This window comes from Amblyomma americanum, chromosome 10, assembly GCF_052857255.1.
Source record: "Amblyomma americanum isolate KBUSLIRL-KWMA chromosome 10, ASM5285725v1, whole genome shotgun sequence".
Lineage (NCBI taxonomy): Eukaryota > Metazoa > Arthropoda > Arachnida > Ixodida > Ixodidae > Amblyomma > Amblyomma americanum.
Window position 1 is genome coordinate 126,782,363 of NC_135506.1, and position 16,141 is coordinate 126,798,503.

Sequence of the window (16,141 nt, forward strand, 5' to 3'; positions counted from 1 at the left end):
GCCAAGTGCGACGCGAGCTCAACAATTGTGGCTACCCACAGCACTTCGTGAACGCTGTAATACAGCAGACAACGAGACCAGCTCAGCCCGTTCGCCTACCTTGCCGTGCCCGAGCTGCAATACCCTATGGGCCAGGCGTGAGCGAGTCATTGGCCCGCATTTTTCGCAGCTACGATGTGCATATAGCTCACGTGCCTGCGTGCAAGCTTCGTCACGAGTTGGTGTCCGTAAAGGACAAGCTAAAAAAGGAAAAGTTTCCCGGAGTAATTCATAAAATCCCCTGCTCAGACTGCGATCACTCCTACATAGGTGAAAGCGGAAACTTTGAAAGACGGCTGAATGAGCACAAGAATGATGTCCAGAAAAAGAAGGCTTGTTCCAACGCACTGGCTGAACACGTTGAAAACACAAAGCATGATATCGCTTGGGAAGAAGCGGCAATTATCGGCCGGGAAAAAAACTGGATGTCACGCCAATGTCTGGAGTCTCTGTTTATCCTGACAACAGATCAGACGCTCAACCGTAACATCGGCAATCTACCGCCCTCGTACGCTAGATGCCTGCGACGATTAGCACAACGTACTTAAGCTTTGTGTGCGAAATTTTTCCATCAGAGAACAAGACTTCCGTGTGGAAGTCGAAACGTCCTTCCATCTTGACGACACCTTTTGGTCGGCGCTTCGTTATTTTCGCCAATGTATTCACCCGACCAGACGAGATTTCGTCGAACCTTAGATTTCATCATGCTACGACGGTCGTATGGCCAGAATTTCATCACTCAAGTGCGCCAGTTCGTTTCGCTAACCGTCCGGCTTTCTGCGTTCAAGGCTCATCTAGAATTCAACCTCATATGCAAAGCCAGGAACCTAACTCCGCGGTCCCTCCGGTTGCTACGACCGGTCGATACGCCCTTCGGTCATAGCGTGGTGTCAAGAGCAGAACGACAGTTGCTTCAAGCCAGAATCCTGCAGTGCAAGGACTCAATAAGGCACCTTGAGAACCAAGCCTTTTTTGCCCGTCGCCGCCTTGAACACCAGTGTCCGAACGAGTTCGTCAGCATCCAGTTGCACGCGAACTTCGTAGCTAGTCTACAGTCTGGTCAGCGTGGGCGCACACACAAAGAGAAGCTAATCAGACTGCTACCTGGCCGTAAGGGGAGTCCGGCCAACAGACCTACCCCCACCGTCCACAATCTGTCTTCGTATAGGTCTACTCGAACAGAGCTCGCCGTTCTAGAGCTTGGTTTGAACTTCAATACGAGAGCGGCTCCGGACGCAAGAAAAATCATCTGTGCCGTTGAACAGGCTGTGGGACGTGTGGAAAACAATCGCCGAGAAGAAGCTCGTACCCGTGCGATCAGCATTCTCGCCAAGCTGCCACATCGGCACCCCACCCCACTCCTTGCTCAGGAGCGTGATGCAGTCAGGAGCCTGCGGAGAAATACGGATATCGTAATCCTACCTGCTGACAAGGGCAACGCCACCGTCATCCTAAACCACAGCGACTACGTTGAGAAAATGACGAAGCTTCTGGAGGATGATGGCACGTACATGCGACTCAAGCGGGACCCTACACTCAAGGTAGAGCGAGAGTAGCAAAGGCTTTTGACAGACGTCTTCCAGTTTGTTCCACCACAGCACAGGTCGTTATACTTCACGCTCCTCTGCCACAATGGATCTGCCCCTGCTTTATATGACCTCCCGAAGATCCACAAGCCAGGCGTTCCAATGCGACCAATAGTGGATTTTACCCGCTCTCCCTTGTACCGGCTTTCAGGCTACTTGCACAAAGTTTTTTCGCCACTCGTTGGCAAGAGACCGACTTTCGTACGCAACTCCTTTGATTTTACTGAAAAAATACGCGAAATCACGATTGACAGCGACGAGATAATGGTGTCATTTGACGTCAGATCACTGTTTACCAGCGTCCCCGTGGATCTGGCGGTGGAGGTATGCCGTTCAGCGCTTCGAGACGACGACGGACTGAGTGCTAGGACACCCATCGATCCATCGGACCTGTTGAAGGTTCTGCAGCTTTGCTTGAAGAACACGTACTTCATCTTTCGGGGCACTGTCTACAAGCAGGTTCATGGCACTGCCATGGGAGCATCTATCTCGGTCACAACCGCAAACCTCACAATGGAAGCACTGGAAAGCCGCGCTTTGGCTTCATTCGAGCCGCGCCCGAAGGTCTTCCTGCGGTACTTTGATGACTGCTTTTGCATAATCAAAAAGAATGCCTTGGCTGCTTTCACGAACCATTTGCACAGCATGGAAGATTCCATCCAGTTTACCGTCGAGGAGGAGATTTCTGGCCGTCTTCCTTTTCTCGACGTCATGGTGGAGCGACGTGATGACCGCCTATCATTCAAGGTGTACAGAAAGGACACGCACACAGGCCAATACCTTCACTTTAATTCAGTCCATCCTACGTGCCATAAGCGCTCCGTCGTTTCTACCCTCGTCCGTCGTGCGGAAAGAATATGCTCGAAACCCGAAGAAAAATCCTCTGACATACGCCAAGTGCGACGAGAGCTCAACAATTGTGGGTACCCACAGCTCTTCGTGAACGCTGTAATACAGCAGACAACGAGACCAGCTCAGCCCGTTCGCCTACCTTGCCGTGCCCGAGCTGCAATACCCTATGTGCCAGGGGTGAGCGAGTCATTGGCCCGAAATTTTTCGCACCTACGATGTGCATATAGCTCACGTGCCTGCGTGCAAGCTTCGTCACGAGTTGGTGTCCGTAAAGGAAACGCTAAAAAAGGAAAAGTTTCCCGGAGTAATTTATAAAATCCCCTGCTCAGACTGCGATCACTCCTACATAGGTGAAAGCGGAAACGTTGAAAGACGGCTGAATGAGCACAAGAATGATGTCCAGAAAAAGAAGGCTTGTTCCAACGCACTGGCTGAACACGTTGAAAACACGAAGCATGATATCGCTTGGGAAGAAGCGGCAATTATCGGCCGTGAAAAAAACTGGATGTCACGCCAATATCTGGAGTCTCTGTTTATCCAGACAACAGATCAGACGCTCAACCGTAACATCGGCAATCTACCGCCCTCGTACGCTAGATGCCTGCGACGATTAGCACAACGTACTTAAGCTTTGTGTGCGAAATTTTTCCATCAGTGAACAAGACTTCCGTGTGGAAGTCGAAACGTCCTTCCATCTTGACAACACCTTTTGGTCGGCGCTTCGTTATTTTCGCCAATGTATTCACCCGACCAGACGAGATTTTGTCGAACCTTAGATTTCCTGACGGCATGAGTGATCGTAGAGAAGCGGATGGACGTATTCACCAGGTTCGGTTTCCCAGAGCAGCTGATAACGGACAATGCGTCCTACTTCACTTCGAAGGTGTTCATTGATTCGTGCGCTGCACTCGGCATTGAGCACAAGAGAACGACTACTTATCATGCTCAGTCGAACCCCATGTAACGCGTGAATCGCAACGTTAAGCACATGCTTGTCGCGTACTCTGAGAGGCATAAAGATTGTGACTCCCATCTGCCGGAGATCGCGTTTGCTTTGCGTTCCACCGTTAAACCGCTCGACTGGGTATGCGCCGTCTTCTCCCAATCTGGGTAGAGAGCTGCTAATTCTGATGGACCGGATTCTATCGGACAGAAGGAAGACGCCAGTCGCTTCGTTAGCACGAGCTGAATACGCGACGCAGCGGCGCGCTAAGATGACGAAGGCTTTACGCAAGGCTCGCCACAACCTGGCCACTGCTAGGGCGCAGCAGAAAGCACAGTTCGACCGCTTGCACCGGGGCGTTCACTACAAAGTGGGCAATCTGGTGCTGCGACGTCAGCACGTTCTCAGCGACGCTAGCAAACAGTTTGCGGCCTCCTTGGCGCCGAAATGGATCGGGTCGTTCTGCGTGCGAGACTTTCCTCGCTCGTTTACAGGCTCCAGGGCTTGCGGTCAAAACCGACAGGCGGACCGGTGCACGTATGCGACCTGAAACGTCACGTGCAGCGAGATGAGTGGGTAGAGGACTCAACCCGACCCGCGCTGCAGTCGGATAATGAGCGCTGCGATCAGCCGGTGAACCCCGCGTCCCGCTATAACTTGCGCCCTAGGCAGAAACAGAATCTGCCTGCGCAGCCTAGAGTGAGGGCGCGAGCCGGCAAGCAGTGTCGTTACATGCATGAACGTACGGACCGCTCATGCCGATGAGTGTCACGCAAGGCTGACTTGCGTTAATCCTCATGACTCACGTGAAGGTCGAACAGCCACGTAACACGTGCTGCTGGAGCTGGCTAAATCTGTGTTGACTTTTTTTCAAGCGCAGATGGAAAAGAAGCAGGGCACATCAGAAGGACACCGTTCAACTACCAGCCACCATCCAGCTTCGGCAACGCGCCGCACACAAGGCCCCACGCTACGCCCCGCCCGCGACCTGCAGTTGCCACCCTGGCCACCCCGGCTGCCTGTCACATCGCATCTTCCCACCCGCCTACTGTACGCCATCGCCTGCCGCGGGTCCCTGGCCCGGTACCTCAGGGCGGCGCAGCCATAGGCCTGGCCTCCAAACCATCGCAGCCGGCGCCAAGCAGGCGGTCTTCCAAAATCAACCGGAACGGCGCAGCCGCGCGCACTCGGAAGACCGAGACGGAGAGCAGGATGCCGAGAGTTATCCTGCAGGAGGCCAAGCCTACAGAGCGAAGCAGCTGAACGGCGGGGGCGTGGCGCGGCCGTCAACTGATGGACCTGCGGAAGCCGAAGAACATCGAACCTCAGTCCCTGGATGGAAGAGAAGATCAAGTAATGTTGCCCCTCTTTCTGTATTCGGGAGGCTTCTTAAGGAGGGGAGGATGTGGGATACACTGGTATCCCCTGCTCGTCCCCCGCGCCTGCTGCGATGGTGACTTACACGTGCGCGCTGGCCACCAGGAATGTGGACAGAAGGCACCCCTGCGACTCTGCTCATTTCCGCCCCAGCACTGACGTGAAGACACGGCAGCGCGCTGCCTTCTGCGGAGAGGGTAGCATGCCTAAACTTGACGGAAAAGATTTGCTGCTAGGGAGGCAATGATCGAGAAGATAAAGGGGGAAAGCGGGGCGGGAAGAGGACTCTCGCTGACGGATCTGACCTAAGTGCACCAAGGAACCCTTTCGCTGCCCGACGGCCCCCGAACGCAACGCCGGTCGACGTCAACGACTTGGTGAGCTGCTGAACATCTATTTTACGGATAGAAAATTCTTTCCCAGTGTATTTTACCTCGCGTTAGGATAATAGACTATTTCCTAGCGTGCCCTGCCGTGGCCTATTTCGTCCGGACCTGCCGTGGCTGCCACTCTGCGCAACGAGTTTTGGAAACGTGTTGCGCGCTTGAATAACGCCTGCGTGTAGCTGGCACGGAAGTTTGCCTTCCCGGCCGGCTGGACGCAGAGTAACTCCATAAAGTACTGCCGACATTATACGTTCCTTAGAAGGGTTTGAAAGAATCTCTGTGCTCTCAGGTTTGTATTAGTTTTTTTCCAGACTTCTTTTCGCATACAAGACTATAATATATTGTTACGTCTCGCCTACCTACGACGCGCGGTATAGCCGGCGCGGATGCAACGGACGCCGCGGCTTCGTTCATCGCGGCCGCAACGCCTCCCGCCAAGCGCGTCCAGGCATGTTTCAGTGCCACGTGTCGTCGTGCGTGCGTGTGTGTGTGTGTGTGCATGTTTTGCCCACGCTTGTCAAAGCGCGGCAGCCGGGGAGAGGAGCTCCTCAACTGGGAGGCGAGGAGGTCTGACCGGCGCCGGCCTGGCGGACGCGCCCGTCACGCCTGAACATGTTCAAGCGTCGCCGTATCGGATGACTCTTCCCAAGCCGTTCCCTCTTGCCCTCGACTCCGTGGGTATAAAGCGAGCTGCCCCGGACGCCAACGAGAGACTTCGATTTCTTCCTGCGTGTAACGTGGTCGCCCTACCGGCTGCTCTTTTGCGATGCCAGAATAAACAAGTTGTTCTGTTGCCAGTCGACTCATCCTTTGCCGGGACCTTCGGATGTTTCCAGCTTTGCCCCAGGCCGCCAGGCCAACGCTACCCTTGGGGCTTGCAACCCTTTTGCAACAACTGGTGGCAGCGGTGGGATCCCGACAACGGAGGCCAGCAGCCAAGATATGCGGTCAACTGTATGCTGAGCAGCACAACGACCATCCGGGAGCAGTGCAACGAGCCCTGTGTGATGACTGGTTGCCTGCAGCGGAACGACTGCGCTGAATTCTTGGCTGCAAGGTTTGGTGAGTGCGGGACTTTCTTCTTCTGAGTTTTGCCAGGCTTTTGTTAGTGTCAGAAACAGAGCTGGTAATTGTGTTGTCGTTGCTGCCGGGTTAGTTTGCGGCAAGACAATAGTAGGCAGTAGAGAAAGCAGCATTCGGAGCAGCCATGGATTTGAAGTTGTTGCGCAAACCGAAATTGCTGGAGCTTGCAAGAGAGTTGGGTCTGGATGTCTCAGACAAACTCAGAAAACCAGAACTGCTAAGGGCTATTCTTGAGTTGGAGGCTGAGGATGACGAGCTGTCGGAATGCCTTGAGACCATTGAGGAGAGGGAACAAAAAGAAAAAGAGAAAAACGAGCGCGAACGTAAAGAGCAAAAAGAGAAAGACGAGCGCGAACGTAAAGAACAAAAAGAGAAAGAGGAGCGAGAACGTAAAGAGCAAAAAGATAAAGAGAAAGAAGAGCGCGACCGTCAACACGCTTTGGAAATGAAGCGTCTCGAGGTAGAGATGGAACGCGCTCGTAATGGAAGTCAGGCACACGGTGCAGGAGAACGGGTATCGTTCAAAATGACTGACCTGATGCGGCCGTTTAAGCTTGGAGAGGACATTGGTTTGTTCCTGGTTAACTTTGAGCGAACGTGCGAGAAGCAGGGGTTCTCTCGGGAAACGTGGCCACAGCGCTTGCTCACTTTGTTACCCGGCGAGGCGGCCGACGTAGTCGCTCGCTTGAAGAGAGAGGAGGCAGAGGATTTCGACCAGGTGAAATCGAGTCTGCTAAAAAAGTACAGGCTGTCAGCGGAGGCGTTCCGTCGGAAGTTTCGGGAAAATGAAAAAGGCAGAAATGAGTCATATACAGAGTTTGCCTACAGGCTTATGTCAAACATGCAGGAGTGGCTCAAAGAAGAGAAAGCGTTTGGTGACCACGAGAAAATTCTGCAGTGTTTCGGGCTGGAACAGTTTTATAGTCGGTTACCTGAGAACGTGCGGTACTGGGTCTTGGATAGGCCAGACGTTAGTACAGTGGCTAGAGCCGCCGAGCTAGCCGAGGAGTTTGTGACGCGTCGGGCTCGCGGAGCTAAGGACGGTCAAAAGGGTGAATTTGGATCCAAGTCTGAGAGGCCGAAGTTCACACCCATGAGAGCAAGGGGGGGACACGCGTAGTGCGGATGCGAGTGAAAGCAGTCCGACGGAACGTAAGGAGACGGCGGCAGCCGAAGCCGAACGCAGAAAGCGGTTCGAGGCGAGGCAAGCGCGCGTGTGTTATACGTGCCAGAAGCCGGGTCACTTTTCGGCGCAGTGTCCAGAAACAAAAAGAGAAGTCGTGTGTTTGTCATTATGTAGCACTGACGAGAACATGAAGCTTCTCGAGCCTTACATGCGAGACTTCCTCGTGAACGGGAAAGAGTGCCGAGTGCTTCGTGATTCCGCAGCTAAAATGGATGTAGTTCACACCTCTTACGTAGAACCCGATATGTTCACGGGCGAGTGCGCATGGATCAAGCAAGCAGTGGAAGCTCACAGCGTGTGTCTGCCCGTAGCAAAAGTGGTTATTGAAGGACCTTTCGGAGCAATTGAGACGGAGGCCGTAGTGTCATCTAGGCTGCCCCCCCCAGTACCCGTACCTATTTTCGAACAGGTCCGATCACCTCCTGCGCGAGAAGGGGCTTTTGTTTGGTGAGGCTAGCGTTCAGGCCTTAACCAGACCGAGAGTTCGGGAGCTCGCTGCAAAGGCGGTAGTTGCGGGGCCGACATTGTCGAACAATGAAAAAGGGTCGGAGGCGCAGCAAGCTGATACTCAGAGCACGTCAGAACTGGATAAAATTGAGCCTGTAGCGTTGAAGGCACCAGGTACTGGAGAGGAAATGCCCGACAAGGGAAAGTTAGAAGAGCTTCCGGTCGAGCTTCCGGGACTAGGCTCAGTGACGAACAGGGAAGACACTGATCAGGTCATTAGTGACTTAATCATTAAAGCACCGCTGTCAGCTGAGCAGAGAACCGAACTACACCAACTCTTACAAGAGTTTCAAGGTCAGTTCTCTGAGAGGCCTGGTAGGACTTCTGTCCTTACTCATGATATAGAACTTACCTCGCCAGAGCCAGTACGATCCAAGGCGTACCGGGTGTCACCCCGCCAGCGCGATATTATGGAGGCTGAGGTAAAGAAAATGCTACAGCTCGGTGTTATTGAGGCGGGTGAGAGTGATTATACCTCCCCTTTGATTTTAGTTGAGGTACCGGGCAAGAAGGAACCTCGTCCTTGCGTCGACTACCGCAGGCTTAATTCTATCACTAAGGATCAAATTTATCCGATCCCTAACATCGAGGAGCGCCTTGAGAAAGTTAGTAGCGCTCAGTTTATTTCCACCCTAGATCTTGTCAGGGGTTATTGGCAGGTTCCACTTACAGAGGAGGCTAGTAGGTATGCGGCGTTCATTTCACCAATGGGAACATTCCGTCCTAAAGTTTTGAGTTTTGGTTTGAAGAACGCGCCATACTGCTTTTCAAGCCTCATGGACAAAGTGTTGCGGGGACAGGAAGAATTTGCTTTACCGTATTTAGACGACGTAGCGATATTCTCCGCATCCTGGTCTGAGCATATGGCACACTTGCGGGCAGTGCTAACCCGCCTGCGCGAAGCGGGCTTGACAGTCAAGGCTCCCAAGTGCCAATTAGCACAGGCCGAGGTTGTCTACCTCGGTCACGTGATTGGACAGGGTCGTCGCCGCGCCTCTGAAATAAAGGTGGCCGCTGTGCGAGACTTCCCGCAACCGCGCACGAAGACCGATATTCGGTCGTTCTTGGGTGTCGCCGGCTACTATCAGAGGTACATCCCCAGGTACTCCGATATCGCGGCTCCCCTGACGGATGCTCTAAGAAAAACAAAGCCCCAAACAGTCGTCTGGAGCGAGACAAAGGAGAGAGCTTTTAGCGCCCTAAAGAGCGCCCTAACAAGCCAGCCTGTGCTACGATCGCCAGACTATACCAAAGGGTTCGTTGTTCAGTGCGATGCTAGTGAGCGAGGCATGGGCGTTGTACTGTGCCAAAGGGACAATGGAGAAGTGGAACACCCCGTCCTGTATGCTAGTCGTAAGCTGACCTGTCGTGAGCAGGTGTACAGCGCCACCGAGAAAGAGCGTGCGTGTCTCGTGTGGGCCGTTCAGAAATTGTCATGCTACCTAGCCGGCTCGAGGTTTATCATTGAGACGGATCACTGCCCTCTCCAATGGCTGCAGAACATCTCTCCCAAAAATGGCCGCCTCCTGCGCTGGAGCCTCGCTTTGCAACAATATTCCTTTGAGGTGCGTTACAAAAAGGGGAGTCTCAACGGTAACGCCGATGGCTTAAGTCGAAGCCCCTAACGTAGGAATCCGCCTCAAAGTTGTTGGTTACTGATGTTTTCTTCCTGAGGCAGGATTTTTAACATATTGCTTTTGTTTAGTGTTTCAAAGTGATTATGTGCTTTCTAGTGCAATTTTCCAATTTGTGGACGCGTTCTGAGTGCTGCTTGACTACTGTAAGGAACTAGGCAGTAGTATAAAAGGGGAAAGAGCCTGGCAGAGCTTAGTGAGGGTTGTCTCGTGCTTGCTGACTGAGCGGTTGCGTTTCGGCGTAGTTCTAACGCTTGCTGGGAACGAGCACAAAAATGGCAACTCTCCCGAAGTGACTTTACAGTGTCCTATGTGATCCTGAACCCGAGAACAAGGCCTTCTCTGTGCGCTGCGCTCAAGCAACGTCGAGGGACGATCGGTTTCGATTACGAGCATCATCGAGCGACATCCCTCTGGACAGCGGATGCAGTCCCCTGACCATCGGGATCTCCTTCTCCCGGCGGGGCGGTCTGTTACGTCTCGCCTACCTACGACGCGCGGTATAGCCGGCGCGGATGCAACGGACGCCGCGGCTTCGTTCATCGCGGCCGCAACGCCTCCCGCCAAGCGCGTCCAGGCATGTTTCAGTGCCACGTGTCGTCGTGCGTGCGTGTGTGTGTGTGTGCATGTTTTGCCCACGCTTGTCAATGCGCGGCAGCCGGGGAGAGGAGCTCCTCAACTGGGAGGCGAGGAGGTCTGACCGGCGCCGGCCTGGCGGACGCGCCCGTCACGCCTGAACATGTTCAAGCGTCGCCGTATCGGATGACTCTTCCCAAGCCGTTCCCTCTTGCCCTCGACTCCGTGGGTATAAAGCGAGCTGCCCCGGACGCCAACGAGAGACTTCGATTTCTTCCTGCGTGTAACGTGGTCGCCCTACCGGCTGCTCTTTTGCGATGCCAGAATAAACAAGTTGTTCTGTTGCCAGTCGACTCATCCTTTGCCGGGACCTTCGGATGTTTCCAGCTTTGCCCCAGGCCGCCAGGCCAACGCTACCTTTGGGGCTTGCAACCCTTTTGCAACAATATATATATATATATATATATATATATATATATATATAACGCAATAGAGTGGACACATGGTGGAAAAAGTAACAATCTTTATTCTAACGTTTCGAATGGAATGGTCTTCATTGAATTCATTATTAGTAAACCGAGAGAAAACAAAGGCAACACTATTTTATTCCATGGTCAAGGTAGTCGCGAATCCTCCACCAATAATTTTCAGCGGCACAGAACTATACGTCCAGGAATTCATCTCCCTTGGAATAGATTTTCCTTCCACAATGTCATGAAATACCCCCATTAGCAAGATATACATCCCCTGTCTAAATTCATAGGTATTATCGCTCGTAATAAACATGTTTTGCCTGTGAAAACGAAGCTTAGACCTTTATTTTGCTTTTTTCTTCTCATATATAGGTTATTGTTACTTGGTATGGGGAAATACTACTGTGTCAAATATGCAAAAAACTTTTTACAATACAGAAAAAACGCCACTGATTATTACAAATGCTTCCTTTGACGCCAGACCCGCCCCATAAGACAAATGTATAAAATTATTCCAGTTATTAATCTATTTTATTACAGGTATGCCTGCTTTTATAAAAAAATTCACGGCACGAAATGACCCTTTTTTGAGTCGCATTGTTCCTCTTGTACCATATGTCACACCCTATGCAACCAGAGACCATGGAATGTTTGCAGTACCAGATGCAGAACAAGCTACGGTTGTGCGATTTAAAAATATATTCTTCCGAAATGTTTAAACACCCTTAGCTATAGCAATTTAACTAAAATGACTACTTCTGCACTTAAGGAACTGTTCATTGACTAGGTTCTGTTTTGTTACTGTGTTTAAATGTTTTTACCGGTCATTTCTCTTTTTTTCTTCTTTCTATAATAATGTATATTGATCCTCCTGTGTAACTGTCTCTGCTAGTGCTGCCGACTTCTACTGGTGACGAAGCTTGTCAAGCGGTCATTGCGAACCGCTTTTTGTCGTCACCCACGGTTTTTGTACGACAAAAGCTGAAAATAAACTTGAATTGACTTGATTATTTCAGCGAGTATATACACGAGTTGCAAAAAAGGCTGCGATAATGCGCATGACTTTACCGCCCCCCCCCCCCGCCCTTCAAGGAAAAAAGAAATAAATGGCACCTACGCGCTTGGCACGTGCTGAGCGCACAAAACACCGGAACACACACACGCACAGCACACTGCACAAAATGCTCGAACACACGCACACATTCCATCCATTCGAGCTTCCGATAAATTCATTGGCCCTAGAGGGCAATGTCTTGATCAGAAGACGTTTTGTTGAACGGATAAGTGCTTCTTTTGCTCGAAGGAAGGATATGTGTCAGACAGACAGTTCCAGGCAAGAGTTGCAACAAATCGGAACATGTATAGCGGTCTTCAAGCCTGGAGTAAGCCAAGGCCCTAGGTCAAGTTAGGGGTGACACTGCCGTCATAATCGTCAGGGCCTTGCCTTGCTCCAGGCTTGAAGTCTGGTTAACTGATAATCAATAGCAACTCTTAAACAATAACTCCTAGGCTCCTTATTCATTAAGTGTCTGTAGGCCTGCATGGGCGATAATGATATGTTTTTATAATTTCGACATTCGTTTAGTTTCGCTACCAGGCATCAGCAAATTTGTGCTATTTCTCGCGCCAGTAAAAATCGCTCACTACTTGCTGCACAGCGACGACCATCAAATAGGGCCACTCTGTGGCACGCATGCACATATATCTGCCCTGCTTGCGCTGAAGCAGCCAGGCCGTAAGTAGCGGTGAGCACCGTAGCGTGGTATAGTTGCTTTGGAATGGCGCAAGAGTCCCGAGCTTGTTCGAACTAGATGGCGAGAATAATCAGGCGTTCAAAGTTGCAAATTGTGATACAAATACTACTGGATGTGAACTCCACACATCTCGATAATTAAGGCACATAACAATACTGTAAAAATTAAGCGAACAATGAAGCCAAGGCTTTGAGCTGCCGCCGCATGCTGGCTCCACTATGTCTCTTCACACAAACAAGATATCAAACGACGAAAACATGCAATTTACCGCTGGCGTAATTACCATTTGCGTAAATGAAACTTCTGTAATTTTACACATACCCTTTAGCATACACTCTTAAGGTACCACTTCATCAAACCCCACTAATACCTGCCCCATACAAATGTGCGTAAATGGCTACGCCGTTATCATTCTGGACTGGCGACCCTTGTGTCATGAGATCGAATCCACACTGAAAGTTACCGAAATACTTTTCTGTGTAAAACCAATTAATTTGTAAAGTTAAGACTCTTGAAACATGTGACCACCTATATTTCACAATGCAAGTCCTCTTTTTAATATCTTTCCAGGTATTCAGGTGAGAAGTGGGTTCGTGGTGACTACTCAGGCGCAAATTTCCGCGGAACGGGAGAATTAACACTAGCTCTTAAAACTTATCTGTTCGATGTTAGTTAATAACTGTGCTAGGTAACACGTCTTAGGAGTTCTATGATGCAAGGCATCTCTATCAATATTGGGCCAAAAGAACAATGCTGATATAGCTAAAGAAAGACGAAACCGCCTTACATAATCAGTTTGCCATAAGAATACGACATAACTTGCTGTGTAGGCTCCACGATTAAATCTCATAAGATACCACAAATTTTCAACTGTGTTTTCCAAAACTAATTTGTCTAAGAAATTACCAATTATTCGTTAAGCTTCGTTTGATGGGGAGAATTGTAATTTAGTTGAGCCTGGAGCAAAAATCAGGAACTGTTTAGTGCAGAACGTCTTGCTAGGCAAGGCGCGAAAACAAACACAAGAAAGACGGGATGGAGCGCCTCCCGTCGAAAGACTGTGGCGCTCCGTCCCGTCTTTCTGCCTTGCGTTGTGTCTGTTTTCGCGCTTGTAACCAAAGATGTTAAGTGCAGAAATTTGCGTGAATAATGTGAGTATCGACAGCTAGAAACCTGCTTGGCAGCTACCGCCGTGCATGCCGGCAGGTTGCTTTATTCATGGGGAGGGGAAGGGGGAGCTCCTTGAAGCCTCAAACCTGCGAACAGGAAGTACCTGGAATGTTGAACCTCAATGTGGCGAAGTTGAATGGGCCCGGCAATGTTTCATTATAGCAGTAGCTTCGTTATAGGCAACGTTGACCAAGCTTCCAAATTTAAGCGCCCTTCTATCGTTGTATTTACTATTTCATTACAAACCACCTCGCTATAACGACGTTCGACTGTAGTTATCGTGAAAATATGGCCATAGAGATTTTTCGCAATTATATATGTGGAGCACTATTCGCATAGAACCTTCAACTGCATCGCTATTTCATATGTTACCCTATTTCTGTACTTGGAGTGCGGGTCAACTAAAGTGAAAATATGTTTCGCCGACTACCTGGCGCCCATTCGGATTTAGAGTGTACATAGACCAAAGATAGACAGACAGGCATATATATATATATATATATATATATATATATATATATATATATATATATATATATATATATATATATATATATATATATTAAGGAAGACAACATTGACCGAAACAAAGGTGCAAATGGGAATGTTTCTATTTGTTTCTAATCTCTAGTGCCAATCAATTGGTTTTAAAGAAAATTACTTATAAAGCAGCAGAAAACCAACATGCTGCCGGTGGGGTCCGAACCCACGACCTCCGAATATCGCGTCCGGTGCTCTACCAACTGAGCTACGGCGACGGCTTTCCAATCTGCTGCTTTCGAGGGTATTTGTGTTTTGCGTGTAAGCGAACCTTGAGAGTGTTCACCAGCGCCACCCTCGTCCATAGCGGTGGACGTAGCACGTCCTCGAATACCGCAAGTGCGACGTAGAACGTCCTCGAACGGCGAGGGCGGAAACTGTGCGAGAGCCCTCTTATGCTACCTATGGCGTCAAGACTGCCAGAACCGAGACCCCGGTAAGCTATTAGGAGACAAGGAAAATGAAATGAGGGGCTCGTTTGACAAACGTACTAAGGAAGCCAACAGTCACCGAAACCAAGGTGCATATGGGAATGTTTCTATTTTTTTTTTCTAATTTCTAGTGCCACTCAATTGGTTTTAAAGAAAATTACTCATAAAGCAGCAGAAAAAAAAACATGCCTCTGGTGGGATCCGAACTCACGACCTCCGAATATCACGTCCGGTGCTCTACCAACTGAGCTACGGCGACGGCAGTCCAATCTGCTGCTTTCGAGGGTATTTGTGTTTTGCGTGTAAGCGAACTTTGAGAGTGTTCACAAGCACCACCCTCGTCCATAGTGAGATGGCGTTCTACGTCACACTCGCGGTATTCCAGGACGGGCTACGTCCACCGCTATGGACGAGGGTGGCGCTGGTGAACACTCTCAAGGTTCGCTTACACGCAAAATACAAATACCCTCGAAAGCAGCAGATTGGACAGCCGTCGCCGTAGCTCAGTTGGTAGAGCACCGGACGCGATATTCGGTGGTCGTGGGTTCGGACCCCACCGGTGGCATGGTTGTTTTTTCTGCTGCTTTATAAGTAATTTTCTTCAAAACCAATTGGTTGGCACTAGAAATTAGAAAAAAAGAAACATTCCCATATGCACCTTGGTTTCGGTGATTGTTGGCTTCCTGAATATGTTTGTCAAACGAGCCCCTCATTTCATTTGCCTTGTCTGCTAATAGCATATATATATATATATATATATATATATATATATATATATATATATATATATATATATATATATATATATATATATATATATATATATATATATGTAGATAAATAAGAGATAGATAGATAAAAAGGAAGTTTGACATGCAGAGGTATGGACATACATACATACACACTTTGTGGCCCCTGTATGGCGACATCTAGGCTGCTCATCTCTGGTCACTTACTTTGTAATAGACGTGGTATCCTTGGTTCTGCCTCACGAGCCCCAGAGCCAGGAGCTGAGCGTCGCTCAGATGCAAGTTGGAGTTGATGAGGGTCACTGCCATGGTTCCTAATGAACTGAGCCTCGATGCTTGCTCCTGATGACAAAAAATAACTGGCCGTGGAAGTGATTTTTCTGCGAGAAGCGCTATTTTCTCTTCACTAGGTGAACATCTAAACCTGAATTCCTACGTATGGTAAAGCCTGACTGCAGCACTCTATCTACACCCCAAATGATGTAGCTATTTGTGCAGCGGTGCTATATTGCCCATGAGTATAAATGCGCCTGCGTTGAGTGAGTGACGCCCTCTATATCAATGACTTCATGGCTGCTGATTTACCATGAAGGGCGTGCGCTCGTCTTGCCCGCATAGAAACTTCAATGATGGACAAATAACTTCATTCTCAGGAGCCACCACGCGAGCTGCTATTTATTGCTGCTATCACTGCTTTCTATCAAAAGGCGCCATTGTGCTGGCGCATGCAGAGCTGTCGTTATGGGTGCCGTTAATTCATATTTCGATTTTGCATGGCGCTTCTAGCTTCAGCTTCGAAGTTATCAGAATTTTGTTGTCGAATTAATTTGAATGGCGCAGATTTTTGGCTGAAGG

At 49.8% G+C, this 16,141-nt stretch overlaps 1 protein-coding gene across 2 annotated transcripts in view; it reads right to left on the minus strand.

Annotated features, from left to right (window-relative positions):
* The window catches only part of LOC144106405 (uncharacterized), a 667,694-nt gene extending 651,931 nt beyond the window's left edge, over positions 1-15,763 (minus strand). For both annotated transcript variants that reach the window (XM_077639210.1, XM_077639209.1), the window contains exon 1: positions 15,494-15,763. In XM_077639210.1, the coding sequence (XP_077495336.1) occupies positions 15,494-15,595 (102 nt within the window). In that variant the 5' untranslated portion in view covers positions 15,596-15,763. The remainder of the gene's footprint in view (positions 1-15,493) is intronic.
* Positions 15,764-16,141: the final 378 nt, after the last annotated feature.